This window comes from Hoplias malabaricus, chromosome 4 (assembly GCF_029633855.1).
Source record: "Hoplias malabaricus isolate fHopMal1 chromosome 4, fHopMal1.hap1, whole genome shotgun sequence".
Lineage (NCBI taxonomy): Eukaryota > Metazoa > Chordata > Actinopteri > Characiformes > Erythrinidae > Hoplias > Hoplias malabaricus.
The window spans coordinates 21,640,424-21,654,071 of NC_089803.1; the positions used below are offsets into that span (position 1 = coordinate 21,640,424).

Sequence of the window (13,648 nt, forward strand, 5' to 3'; positions counted from 1 at the left end):
CTTAGGAGCACACATACTCACACCCAGGCACTTATTATCCAATAACAAGTCTCTCTGCTGATCACTCAGGGGATGGCACTCTTCATAATTGTCCAGATCTACTCTGACTAGAGGACATCAGGTAAACAGGAGATAATTAGAAACGCCTCAAGCATCAAGATTACAGCCTAAAAAAAGATACTCAGGCTGTCGCTCCATATCCAATTACATCCCAGAACGTGATGGGGGCGCCATGCGAGGGATTTAGTGGGGGGGCTGGGAGCGAGAGGCTCTGGGGTGTAAAAGGTGTGACACAGCTGCCCTTTTCCACTCTGTGAACGCCCGGCGAGGTGCTCTTTAGGACGTCTCAGGCAGAAACAAGGCCGCAGGCTCAAGGACACTCGCCCAAACTCTTGGAGTGGCTCCACGGCAGAAATTAAATCACAGCTCCAGCGAACAATGCGAATCACACATCCTCAAATAGCTGTAGCCCGGCTCGAATTAATGAGGGAGTCTCGGCGGTGCTGAACTGAGTGTACAACACCAAATGGAAAACACATCTCAAGGGGACCACGGGGAGATCTAATTAGTCCATGTTTACGTCTTTGTGCCACGTTCAGGAAAGAAAAGAATTCCTCACTAAAACACGGCTCGGAATGCACGGCCGTCTCCTGTTTCCCTGCCCCAGAGTACAAGCGAATAGAGCTGGGGATGAAGAAGAGCACAAACAATGCAGTTACAGTGGGACTCTAGTGATGAATCTCAGTGTCTGGTAAGCAGTACTGGGGCTGGATTAGTCTTCACAAGGGGAAGTTCTTTGAAAGGGATTTGACTGGCTGTTTCACAAGGGATGGACTATCTGTCGTTTCCCTAAATTACAACATAACACTTCAGTAACGTGTGTGAGGACTGACCCTCAACAACAAAAACAACAAACACATGCCTTTGTCAGTTTGCAGCCCCCGACTTTGTACTTTTCTCTCTTTTGATTCACCGTCCATCCTCCTGAGCTTAGGAAAAGTATACAACAGGTGCGTGCCATTTCAGGCAGTGCTGCTGTGTCTGATCCACTCATACTTGTGCAACACACACTAACACGCCACCACCACGTCAGTGCCACTGCAGCGCTGAGAATGATCCACCTCCCAAACCATACCTGTTGTTATGTGGGGTCCCGACCATTGAAAAACAGGGTGAAATGGGGATCGTAAAGTATGCAAAGCAACAGATGGACTACAGTCTGTTATTGTAGAACTACAATGTGCTCCTGTGTGGTCAGTGGAGCTGTTAAAACGGACAGTGAGTGAGTGTTCCTAGTGCAGTTCAGTGTATAAGGAGTGCCAAGAAAGAACTTGTGGGAATGTAGTGCAGCTCTTTTCCATTAAAAAATGTATCTCAGGAACATTACATTTCTGCAGATTCCCCTTAAGTCAAATCCCAGTCGATTGAGTTTGAGGGGCTGCCAGCAGAGTGTTCCTTCAGTGCTCCTGAGAAATGGAACGCCCTTCGAGATGCTGGCTGGGATTTTCCAAGGTCAACAGCTGAGGGAGAGTTTGGGAGTGTCTTTCTATTGTTAAATCTGAGCGAAGGCCAGGATCTGTTATTGTAAGGTCAGTTAAAACACTGCTGTGATTACAGCAGGAGCTCTGGGCTGAGTGGATACAGATAATTAAGGATATATTACAGTCAGACTGGCGAAAACACCACAGGTTTGTACAGGATTTAAATCACAGGTTTGGCTGGTAATCACCTAAATTACAGCATCTCCCCAGGTAAACCTCAGCAGACTGGAGCAGTGCTTTACGCAGAGGAGCATCATCATCTGTCACCTCCTGCAGGGCGGCCGAAAAGGGACTCTTACAGAATCTGTGCGGTGCCGCTTGTTGTAACAGCGCTCAAATGCACTCTCCTAAAAATAGAGTAAAGAAAAAAAAAGCAAGAAACCTAAAAAGATATGTCTTTTCTCATATATTCCCCTCAGCAGGCGTCCTGAGTCATTTTGCTCGAGCGATCTCAGTGTTCCTCCGGATCCCTCCAGAGACTGTACCCCACTTCCTGTGGTCTGTGCTGAGGTGCAGCTAATAGGACACTGTAAGCACAGGCCTTCAGAGCAGCACACAGTGCTGATTATTGTGTGGGGCAGTGGGAAAACTCAGTGATAACAGGAGGTTTCCACATGAGGCGCTCTGGGAGTGATGGTTAACACCTCACACATAAAAACTAATACAAGAGCCATAGCTGCAAACTGCAGCTCTGCTCCGAGCACTCAAGCATTTAGAGCTTCTTTAGCACACACACACACACACACACATACACACACTCTCTCTCTCTCTCTGTGAGGGGGCTTTAACTCTTCTGCTCTCACTATAGGACTGATACTGGCCTGAAAAATAAAAAAATCTCATTTCGCATTTGTCAACACAACCATCTGATGTAGACTTTACATACAGTGCATTCAGACATTCAGCAACCTGCAAGAAAGGTCACACTATATTCCTGCCAGTTAATCAGTGCGTTTAATTACGTAAACACTGCCTGTGTCCACCAGAATGGACCACTGCTAAGTTGGTCTACTGTGTACCTTACTGAAGGGCACCTCAGCTCTGGATGTTCCCCACCCTCAGTTTTCCTGCCGGTCACAGGGACTGAACTGGCAACCTTCCAGTCTCTAACCATTATGCCACAGCTGCCACCTGTAATCTGAACATGACCGACTGCAAATGCGGTGGCAATATGACCATAACATGGACCTGTGACCTTAGAAACAAGACTCCTATGAACAGAACTTACAGCGTCCTCTGCTTTTATTTCATTTTTAAATACAAAACCCATTTTTCATGTGCTTTTTCATGAGGGGGGATTAGACCGAAGATAACCCACCAGAAATGTCACCATCAGATAAACAGTGCTTAAAGCCTTATCTTTAAAAGTCAACCTCTGCTCTTCCTTTCAAACTTCAAACATCCCCTGTTGCCTCTCTCCATCACCTGAAAGCTGTGAGTCTGAATCTACGGGGCCCAGAAGCTGTAAACAAGAGAAGGATACAGACAAATATCAATCAAAAAGAAATGCATCAACAAACGTGACTGAAAGTGTTGGGATTACTTGGATTGTGACTTAAAAATGGATTTTCAAAAACACACGTATTTCACATTCATCAACCAGAGGGGGGACGTGTCGAGCTTCATAAAACGCTCCCGGGGTCTTTCATTGTTCAAACTGTCGGCTGATACCAGTCACTCACAGAGAATCCGACCATCGGTGCAGAAAGTTTGGACCTGAGCATGGATTAATAAGGCTTGTAATGTGAAGGCAGCCGTACCCAAGCTCACTTCAGGCCTCGTTCCCTGGTGGAGAATCTCTATTAGAAATGTACGTCAGTTGGAATTTCCATGTGCAACATCTTCCTCTGCGGACACACGCACGCTCATTACTTTTTATTAATTCACATCCAGAAGGCCACAGCTCTGACAGATATTTGAATGTAATGCTTCATACACATGGCCTACGGAGATGAGAACAAATCAGCCGTTTCCCTCAGCAACAAGGACCCAAAAAAAACTATAAACTGCACAATGGAGGCGAATTAGAAACACTTCACTGTGCTCCCGTAAGAGTGCTCTGCTCCTAGTGTATGACACACCTCACACTGCATTGAGATCCCATTAGGAAGCACGCAAACACACACATGCATACACTCTCACTGCACGTGTACACACACACACACACACACTGCTTTCGCATTGTTAATTGGCCTTGGCCGAAGCCTTCCTCATAAGTGTGAAAACACAACGCTTCACAACATCTCTTGCAACCACAGCTGGGCTGGTTTGTGAGGCCAACTAGGGAATGAAAACGATTACAAACGACCCAATATGCACACAGAAATGAAGCACATGAAAGAGAAGCAAGCCCATTAGTCAGAGTTTGGAGGGAAACGACAAAGCACAGCGGTCCTCTCCATACAGTGAAGTGATTAGCAGCAGAGGGATGATGGTCGAAAGCACAGGGCATTTGCGGTCACTTTCCTGCTCATGAAATGCCAGAGGGACTGAGAAAAAGAGCACGAGGGAAAGGCTGATAACAGAGAGCAAAGTAAGAGGCAAGAGCATCTGGGGAGAAAAACAATTCCTGACTGGATTCACCTGCAATGATTTACATACAGCACTCTGCCAGCCTCAGATCACTTCAACTCCAAATTAAATCAGGGATGGCACCACACATCCAAAGACGGAAATCTGGAATGATGTCCCTGTGACATGAGTAGTTTGAAACAAGTTATTTAGATACATTCATACATGTCAGTCCTAACCTTTCCTCCACACCTGAAGCACAGGAAAAAACCCAAAGGACACAGCTGGTTTTGGAGAGTGAATAAAATGTCTACCTTTATGTTGAAGCAATGACAACCCTTGTTTGCTTTCGCCACCACTGTAAAGACATTTGAGTCTCTACAATCAACCATTTTACACCAAACCACTCTGAACGACACGTCTGTTTACTCAGTGACTGAAATCTGCAGATGTGTTGCAAATTTCCCTTAAAATGATAAAAGCCATTCAGCTTTGAGCCTGTAAACTGTCTCCTAGCAGCAGTGAGAAATTCACCAGACCAGCCACCGAACAAATACAATGTGTCTTATCATGAATCGCGACCATTAGTGTGTGACAGCATTTACCAGAATAGAGTTTAGCATTAGCAGCCATGGTCCTCTCACTGCGGCTGTGCAGTTTTAGGAATGTGCCTTTAAAGGCTAAGCACCAGCTCTATGAAAGTATCAAACAAATAAATACAGTGGAATTTGAGTTCCTAACTTGTGTTTATTGATAGTCAGAAAACATGTAATTTCTTACTAATTCAAGGAATAAGGTTTAAAAGACCGTTGCCCCCCCCCCCAATGGTGTTGGGAAACTCTAATAGACGTCTTGCCTGTGACGTAGATGGGGGACAATAACTCTAGAAGTTGCACTTAATTTAATGCAAAATGACGAAAAGGTGTGTTGTTTTTGGCTGCAATCATTCAATGTACAGTGGGACATCTGTGCACAAATGGCCCAAAGATCCCAAAATATCCAGAAAATGGACTAAATTTGTCAACTTTAAACGGGCACTTTGGAAAGGACCGTCCGCTCACTCCGTTATCTGTAGCTCATTTCACTGGCGCTTTTCCAACAATATGGGCATGTAAGGACACCAACGAAAGGTGTTCAAGAGCCTCTGTAACATGGAGGTAAACAGGGTAAGGACACTCACTTCGCCTGTTTTAGTTGGTGTTAGTTAACGTTAGCTTGACTCGCTAAACTCGGTGTCTCAGATTATACTCGGCTACGTAGCTGCATTACGGAGGTTTATAGTGTCGGATGAATTCGAGTTCGACTTCGATCACATTTACAAGAATAACGGTGCCTCTAAATTTGACTTTAGCTTATTGCTAGGCTATTGTCATGAATAATGTTGGTTATTTAGCTAGATACTGTCATAACAGTCAGTCATAACTGTGTTTTACCGCGGCGTTGTTCAGCTGTTGTCCTCCAGTGACGTCACGGTTGCGGTCAAGAATTTCCGTAGCGAGCTCGGGTTTTTCCGTCAATTTAATAAAATCGTCAGTTTTAAAGCACATTTAAGCTGCTATTTTCATTTTAATTCATACTTATATATGTCAGTAACTAACATAATGTGAAATATTCATGGAGGTCCATTAAGTGGTGCTTAGCCTTTAATGTCCCACCCCCAACCTGGATTTAAGGTTTTAATTGTTTCAGACTATCAGCCTGTTTGAGCTTATAGGTCAGTCCAGGGAGTGGCTCTGGGGCCATTCGAGGGAGAATTTCTTTTCCTAATGACCCTTAAACTAACCCAAAAACTGGTGTGGTGTCGCCGCAGTACTTCTAAACGTGGCGGCGCTCCTGGGTTAAATCAACATTAAGCAGAAGTTTTTTTTTTTTTTTTCAAATTCTAGACAAACTCTAAATACCTCAAATGCCTAATGTCTGAACAATAGACATAAAAACCAAGGTCAGCTACTGATGTTGCATGGTTAGTTCTGAATCACACACACCACTCCAACTCATCCCAAAAACATTCAAGGGAGCTCAGTCAGTCCAGAAAATTATTTAAATACCTTTAGCATTGGGCAGGACAACACTGGGTTCATGTGTTTTCAAAACAAAACTAGTGGAAAAACATTTGCAAAAACCAAACTTGAAAAGTTATTGTAACATGTGCTTAGCTGTGGCCTCTGTGTAACTGCACCAGACGTAGTAGACCGCCACAACTGTCTCCTTCAAATACAGTTACAGAAGCTGACATTTCTGACAGAAAAATCTTAAATCACAGTGTGTCACTGAGTTTCTTCATTCTTTTTTATTTAAAAATAGTAAGTTATTCAAACATTTACAGAGTATATGAACAAAAAAAGTTCTATGCAGCTGATAGCAACCTATACAGAAAGAAAGGAGGAAATATATTTATTTTCATTTCTCTTTTTCTTGAAAAAAAAAAAAAAAAAAAAAAAAAAAACAGGAGTAAAATGAGGAAAAAAAAATACTGAAAGGTTTGTCCCCAGTTCTCAGCCTGGACGTGTCCTACGAATAAAATTCCAACGCGACAGTGAGTCACAACTGCTGTTTAAGGGTGACTTGAACCAGTCCAGCCACATGGCACTGACACACACTCACACACACACACACACACACACTCACTCACTCTCGCAGACAAACTCACACAAACATGAGCCTGTGTGTACACACTGTAAAGCGTCCACACACCAGAGGCCAGGCTGAATGAACAGCTGAATGAACTTCTCTGGGGCTCAGTGAGCTGCTAAAGAACCCTGGCTGGGCGTTTAGTTTGGATCTCTCCTCTCCAAGGGTCATTTTTCTTTCTATTTTATTTTTTTTTGTCTTTGTTCTTCCAAGTGCTTGTTTCAATCCTTGGGTGCGATGCCCAAACACCCGTCTCTATGCTGTCTTGATGCCCTCAAAGCCACAGAACTTCCAGCGTTTCTCCAGGCTGGCGCCCACGCCTGTTAGCTCCTGCCTGAAAGTGCAGGGCAGTCGGCCCAGCAGCGTCTCCACTTCAGATGTGCTGATCTGGAGAGAGGAAAACACAACAGATACAAGTGAGAGGCACACTCTGGCATAATATGACCCAAACATGAAGCAGAGAATAAGGATAAAGGCTGTTACCTACCAAACGTGAGCAAAATGTGTCATTTTTCAAATGTCAATAAATGAATTAGACCTCAAGTTTCAGGAAAGTTTTCCCAGGTCAAAGGTGACAATACTGCATTTCCATTTGTTTGATTCTTGCAAACCTTCGCAGGCAACATGCACTCCCTCTGCCAATCACTGATGTCCCTCATGTTGATGGATTTGTTGTGTCACAGAAGCTGCAACCTAGTCCTGTCGCAATAATTACATTATTGACTTATCTTACAACATATAGACATTACCTTAATCATTTTTCCTGACCTCAGTATCGTCCGTTGTTTACCGGCGTGTTTGTTTACGTAGGAATGAACCTCCTCAATATTTTAGCCATTCACACGATGCGTTTTTCTCATAAGAACCGTTACGCCAGTTTATTTAAAAATATTTAGGGTTAGGGCTGGACGATATGAGCAAAATTTATATCATAATATATATTTTTTTCAATTTGGTCACTACAATATAACAGCAGTGTCAGTATGAACAACATAGAAGCCACAGATACACTGCCCAGAACAAACCAGAAACATGACACCACTGTCGAACATAAACCCCTCGGCTTTGTCAATAGTAATAACTTTACTAATACAATTGAGCACAGTTAATTGACAACAGTGCACTGCAATGAATGTCAGCCAGTGACGCATGCTGTAAATATTGTATATTGCGATATTGATAATGTGTATTAATACAGAATTATTGTCCAGCCCTATCTAGAAAATGTACATATTTTTTAAAATCTGAATATACTTAATAGGGTGGTACGGTGGCGCAGCAGGTAGTGTCGCAGTCACACAGCTCCAGGGACCTGGAGGTTGTGGGTTCGATTCCCGCTCCGGGTGACTGTCTGTGAGGAGTTGGTGTGTTCTCCCCGTGTCTGTGTGGGTTTCCTCCGGGTGCTCCGGTTTCCTCCCACAGTCCAAAAACACACGTTGGTAGATGGATTGGCGACTCAAAAGTGTCCATAGGTGTGAGTGAATGTATGTGTGTGTGTGTGTGTGTGTGTGTGTGTGTGTGTGTCTGTCTGCGTTGGGCGCCCCCTCCAGGGTGTATTCCCGCCTTGCGCCCAATGATTCCAGGTAGGCTCTGGACCCACCGCGACCCTGAACTGGATAAGTGCTTACAGACAATGAATGAATGAATATACTTAATAATTAAAAGTTCACTTCTCTTTAACAGGGTGTAATTACTTTATTTTACTCTTATATTATCATTATATCAGTGGCTTTAAATGGTCTTTAGAATGACAATAACTCTCAACCACAAAACATGACTAATAATGAGAGGCCCACTAGAACCAGTAGTGTGTTTGTCTGCCTTCTGCTTCATTCTATATGGGAGATTCACACTGGGTTCTGATATCCTAGTCATCTGTAAAAGCTGTTGGTATAAAACCATTGTTTTTTCGCCTTTCCAAAGATCGTTTAATTAACAAAACTGTATTTTTCATTTGTTTTTCCACGTGTAATAAATGCCCTTAAGAGATCTGAAGACTTAGCATTGCATACACCGTACTGATATCTGTGGTATGTAAAACCCCTCCTGAACTTGTATTTGGAAAACAAAAAAAAGGAGTGACACTGATGACTAGCCTAGTTAAGGCAATGGGGCTCAGTAATGAAGGCAGCCTGGGAGATCTGGTGCTGGGGCTTCATTAGCACTCTCTGCTGGGGTGCACACTTTCTGCTGAAAACCATGTGCTGCAGAAGATATGGGAGCCACGTGTATGTGTGTGTAGAGTGTGTGTGGAGTGTGTGAAGAGGAATCCATTGGAACAATCACAGCCTGAGGGCCTCAAAACTCCTATCTCATGAAAAGGGAAGGGAAAATACGGTCCAAAATATGACACACACAACCAGACAGATGGACAAAGAGAGTTTGTGTACATGTGGGAAACAGCATGGGAAAGTGAAGAAGCTGAAGAGAGAGAGATTGAAGGAACAGCTGGCTGTTTTCTAGACTAGGCTGCACTGGTCACAGGCTGGGTGGTCGAGGAGAGAGTGTAAGAGTGTTATCGGGTGTAGACCGGCATTACACACTGCCTCAAAGTGAGTGCTTTACGGTGGCATTAAAGTAAGCAGGACAGCCATCACAAAGAGAGCGAAACTGGATGAGAACAGAAAACAGAAGCAATATAATCACATCTATTATGTGTGTTTGTGTGTGTATGAACGAGTGTCTGTGGACTGGCGGCAGTGGGATGACTGCCCACTCCAGCATCTCCATGTGTTTAGAGGGTGGGCTATTTATTCTACAGAACACTGGAAATGCCAGGTTGATCAGCAATGAACCATTCAATCTGTGAAGTGTGTGTGTGTCTGAGAGACTAAAGGAGCTGATGTACTGAGCCATTTGCAATAACCTTCTGCTTTTGTTGTGTGCCACATGGGTGGACAAGCCTAAATGGACTGTGAGGACTCTTTCTCATGTGTTAGCACTTATAGAGTAGACGCATACAAACACTAATCACCACTTCGACAGATCATAACATCTCTGGCAAATACGCTTAGAAATATGCTAATAAAATGAATAGAAAAAGCACATCAGTACATGAGATCAGCTTTCCAGTGGAGAGGGAAATGGACTAGCATGCCCAGGCGGAGGGTGTCTACACCCATTTCAAACAAACAAACCATTTCTTATGGCTCTCCAATATGGCACTAATTGAATTCATGTGGGAAGCAGTGATGGTGATGAGCTGATCTTTAAATGTAAATTATTTTCCAGGTTAATTGACCAATCACTGTCTTTAGCGGCTGATCATTCCAAGATGGCCACACACCCGCCAGGAGCCGCAGAATTAACAGGAGTCTAATTTATACAAGGCTCAGATGGTATCTAGACACTATCAAGCTCCCGTTCTCTCAGCCCTCAGTAATCAAAAGAAAAGGCTTGAATCAGAGAAGCGCACCTCACTACAATTTGGCAAAGTACTTATTAGAAAACATATGTTCAGAGAAATTCACGTTTGCATTTTGATGCCAGTTGAAAGTCTTTGTGTTTAAGGAGGATTAATTCCAATACCTTGGTGTCCAAGCGTTGTAAGTAGGAGCAGATGTACTCGATGCTGGCTCCGAAAGGATGCACGTGGAGAAATGTGGAGATTATTCCTGTAGAAAGAAAGCGGGAAAGAGATCAAATCATATTAAGCATTGGAACAGAGCTGAGCGCACTCTTTCAATAGCGCCCTTCCATCAGCTAAATCAGCATCAGCTGCCTCTTAATAAAAGGGAAGGGTTGTATGTTTTCTTCCAGCTGCCTGTTGATTTGAAATTGATTTGGAGCACTTGAGGGTGGCCTCCTCGAGGTTGCTGGCCTGTGTCGACCCCTGGCTCTGCCTCTTCAGCGGGCTAAATGAGAAAGAAGTGTTTAATTGTTGCTTTGATGCCTCTCTCAATCATCCGAGCTTTTCATCCGCGGACCATGGACATTGCCTGCTGCATGTTAATATCAACCGTAACTATAGCGTATACTCGTAGAGATCTTTAACCCTTTTTCAGATGCAGCCCTGAGGATCAAGAGTGCTCCGGAGACAAAGCAGCATTACGAGGCGACGGGGCCACGTCTCGAGCCAAGGACACGAGGGCAGGAGGGTCAATATTCCATTTAGTCATAATGGGCTGTGGACTTAGTCTATGCATTATACATTTACTCATTACGACATGCTTTCGCTGACATGACATTTCCAGTTACACATTCATTGATCCACAGTCACACCCTCTTAGGTGCAGCTAAATGACAATTAGCACCATCAGCGCCCGGACTGAGGGGAGAAAGAAAGGAAATCAACATTATAAAACTAATATGCTGCACTGAAGTGCTTGATAATTTTCTACTCCAGTTAATGCCTAGCGATGTCCGCTCCTCTATAAAAAGGCTATGAATAAACCCTAGTCCTCTATAAACCAGTCTAGACGCATTCAGCGGTTTTCTACTTGGAGAGGGCCAGCTTTATTTCATTTACTGAAAGTGAAATAGAGAGAGAGAGAGAGAGAGAGAGAGAGAGAGAGAGAGAGAGAGAGAATGATAGAGAGAGGAGAGAGATGTGACTCCTCATGTGGAATAAGTTGAGTCTGGGAGCAGGAAATGGACCTTTTCTTTCTGTGGTGCTTAAGGCAGTTCGTCTCCAAAAAAAGATGTCATTTAAAACGAGTCTGACAGAGAGAGCATATGAGAGAGAGAGAGAGAGAGGGAGAGAGGGAGAGAGAGAGAGAGAGAGAGAGAGAGAGAGAAAGAGAGAGGGAGAGAGAGAGAGAGAGAGAGGGAGAGAGAGAAAGGGAGAGAGAGAGGGGGAGAGGGAGAGAGAGAGAGGGAGAGAGAGAGAGATAACGTGAGAGAGAACGAGAACGAGAGAGAGAGAGAGAGAGAGAGAACGACAGAGAGAGAGGGAGAGAGCGAGAGAGAGAGAATTAAAAGAGTGGTGAATTATCTGTCCTCAAAGACAGAAATGTGCAGAAACAGCCCATTAGTTTCTTAACCTGCTGATCTGATATGTAAACATTTCTCATCATCAGAGTGTAGTGTGGACAGCATGACGGCTGTACCTTTGTCCAACATCAACCAGCAGGACACACTCACACACACACAACCACCTTCTCAGGCAGAAGTTACTGAAGTGCAACAACAATATGCCTTAATTATTGCTGAAAAATAGATGCATTACACGGCTATGAAACCTTTCCTCACTCGACGCAGGCCCAGTGAGTCACAAATAAAATGTTCCCAGCATCGGTCTCAGGGTTGTTTATGACTAAATGAATAAGCTGTCGTAGTTTTCTCACTCGTACTGTCTCTAACTCTCTCACGTCGCTGATGATGAGAGGCATGTGAGAGGTCAGAGGGGATCTTTCTCCTTGCTTCTTAAGCTCAGTCAAAGAGTGTTAAGCCTTCTCACAGTAGCAGCAGGAATGTGAGGAACTGATCAGAGATGGGCCCGTGTTGTTGTCTGCCAGGTTTAATAAACAATTCCATAAAAATGACGGCAATAGCTGTTAATCTATCACAGATGTGTACAATCATAGTTTTTACCCAGCACGACCTTGTTAGTCATTCCACAGATGTGTAACAACGTCCAGCACCAACAAGACCATGTGTGTCATAACCCATCTCTGTTAGTGAGTGTGAGTGGGTTTGGACTGCTTTTGTGCTGTATATTTAGCAATAGCAAATTGGGCTTGGAGGAGAGTTGGTTTCAGTCTTCAATTTCTTGCCTATACAGACCTCTAACACACACACACACACACACACACACACACACACACACACACACACACACACGAAGTTGACTGTACACTCTGTGTACACTGTGATGTGGGCGAGCAGCCAAAAATCCAGCCATTAAAATCTTCAGGGGTAATGAAGAAACTCATTTGGTCAGGCAATTAACACACACACACACACACACACACACACACACACACACACACACACACACACACACACACACAGCCGCAGAGAGCTGTGGATAACAAAGATAATGAAGAGAACTTTTGAAATATCATCTTCTGCCTGGTTTGATAAACTCCAGAAAAGGCAAGACACATCACAGACCCTCAGGAGGCTACACACACACATACACACACACACACGCTTACCCACGAGCAGGGCCTCTCTCTCTGACTTGACAGGGCTGGGTGGACCCTTCTCTGGCAGGTTCTCTTTCTCCTGACTGCAGGAAACCACTGCCGCTGCTGCTGTTTCCTACGGTCAGAGAAATCAGAGAAAGACTTTATTTAATACATACGTTTTTAATACAATATTTTGCATATATTACAAACAATATCATCCATTTTTATTAAATTAATACAATATTTTTAAAAAATATGGTGCAAATCCACTAAACATGAGTTGTGGAGAGATCATTCCATCACGTGCCAGGTTCAAATACCTGAAGTAAACTATGACTTTTTAAATATGTGGCCATCCATAGGTACTCAGCAGTGCACAGGCAGGAATACAGAGTGAGTGCATGAGGGAGGGAGGGAGGAAGGGAAAGAGAGTGAGGCAGAGATATGGACAGAAGGGGACAGAGGCAATCAGTGTGTTAGCAATGCTCAGGCTGCAGCGGGGCTGCTTCTGACAGAGTGATGGAGTGGCTTTGAGGATGTGCACGTGCATGTGTGTGTTCATTTCCAGGGTGACCGCACTGAAAGGACAGTTCGGGTCAAGCCCCCCTCTGACCCCCCGGATGGTCCTCTTCCTCTCCACACACCGTCGTCCTCCTCTCCACAGCTTCCCCTGGTCTGCGCCCAGTTGTGTCAGAGTGATTTATCCCGCCACAAATAAAGTTCACCCCCCCGCTCCACTGCCCTCTAATGATCTGTCATGTTGCTGGCGCAGGCTGCTGAGAGACGAGGGAGGCCACAACTAGGGCAAAGGGGACAGAGGAAGCAGGAAGCAGCAATTGTGTGTGTGTGTGTGTGTGTGTGTGTGTCTGTGTGTATATATATATGTTGGGGGGG

General features: G+C 44.3%; 1 protein-coding gene across 6 annotated transcripts in view; it reads right to left on the reverse strand.

Moving 5' to 3' along the window:
• Positions 1–6,390: 6,390 nt before the first annotated feature.
• enox2 (ecto-NOX disulfide-thiol exchanger 2) overlaps positions 6,391–13,648 on the reverse strand; it is a 237,408-nt gene continuing 230,150 nt past the window's right edge. For all 6 annotated transcript variants that reach the window (XM_066669752.1, XM_066669754.1, XM_066669749.1 and 3 more), the window contains 3 exons: positions 12,782–12,887; positions 10,212–10,297; positions 6,391–7,070 (listed from right to left, as the gene is read on the reverse strand). In XM_066669752.1, coding sequence (XP_066525849.1) covers positions 6,939–7,070; positions 10,212–10,297; positions 12,782–12,887 — 324 coding nt within the window. In that variant the 3' untranslated portion in view covers positions 6,391–6,938. The remainder of the gene's footprint in view (positions 7,071–10,211; positions 10,298–12,781; positions 12,888–13,648) is intronic.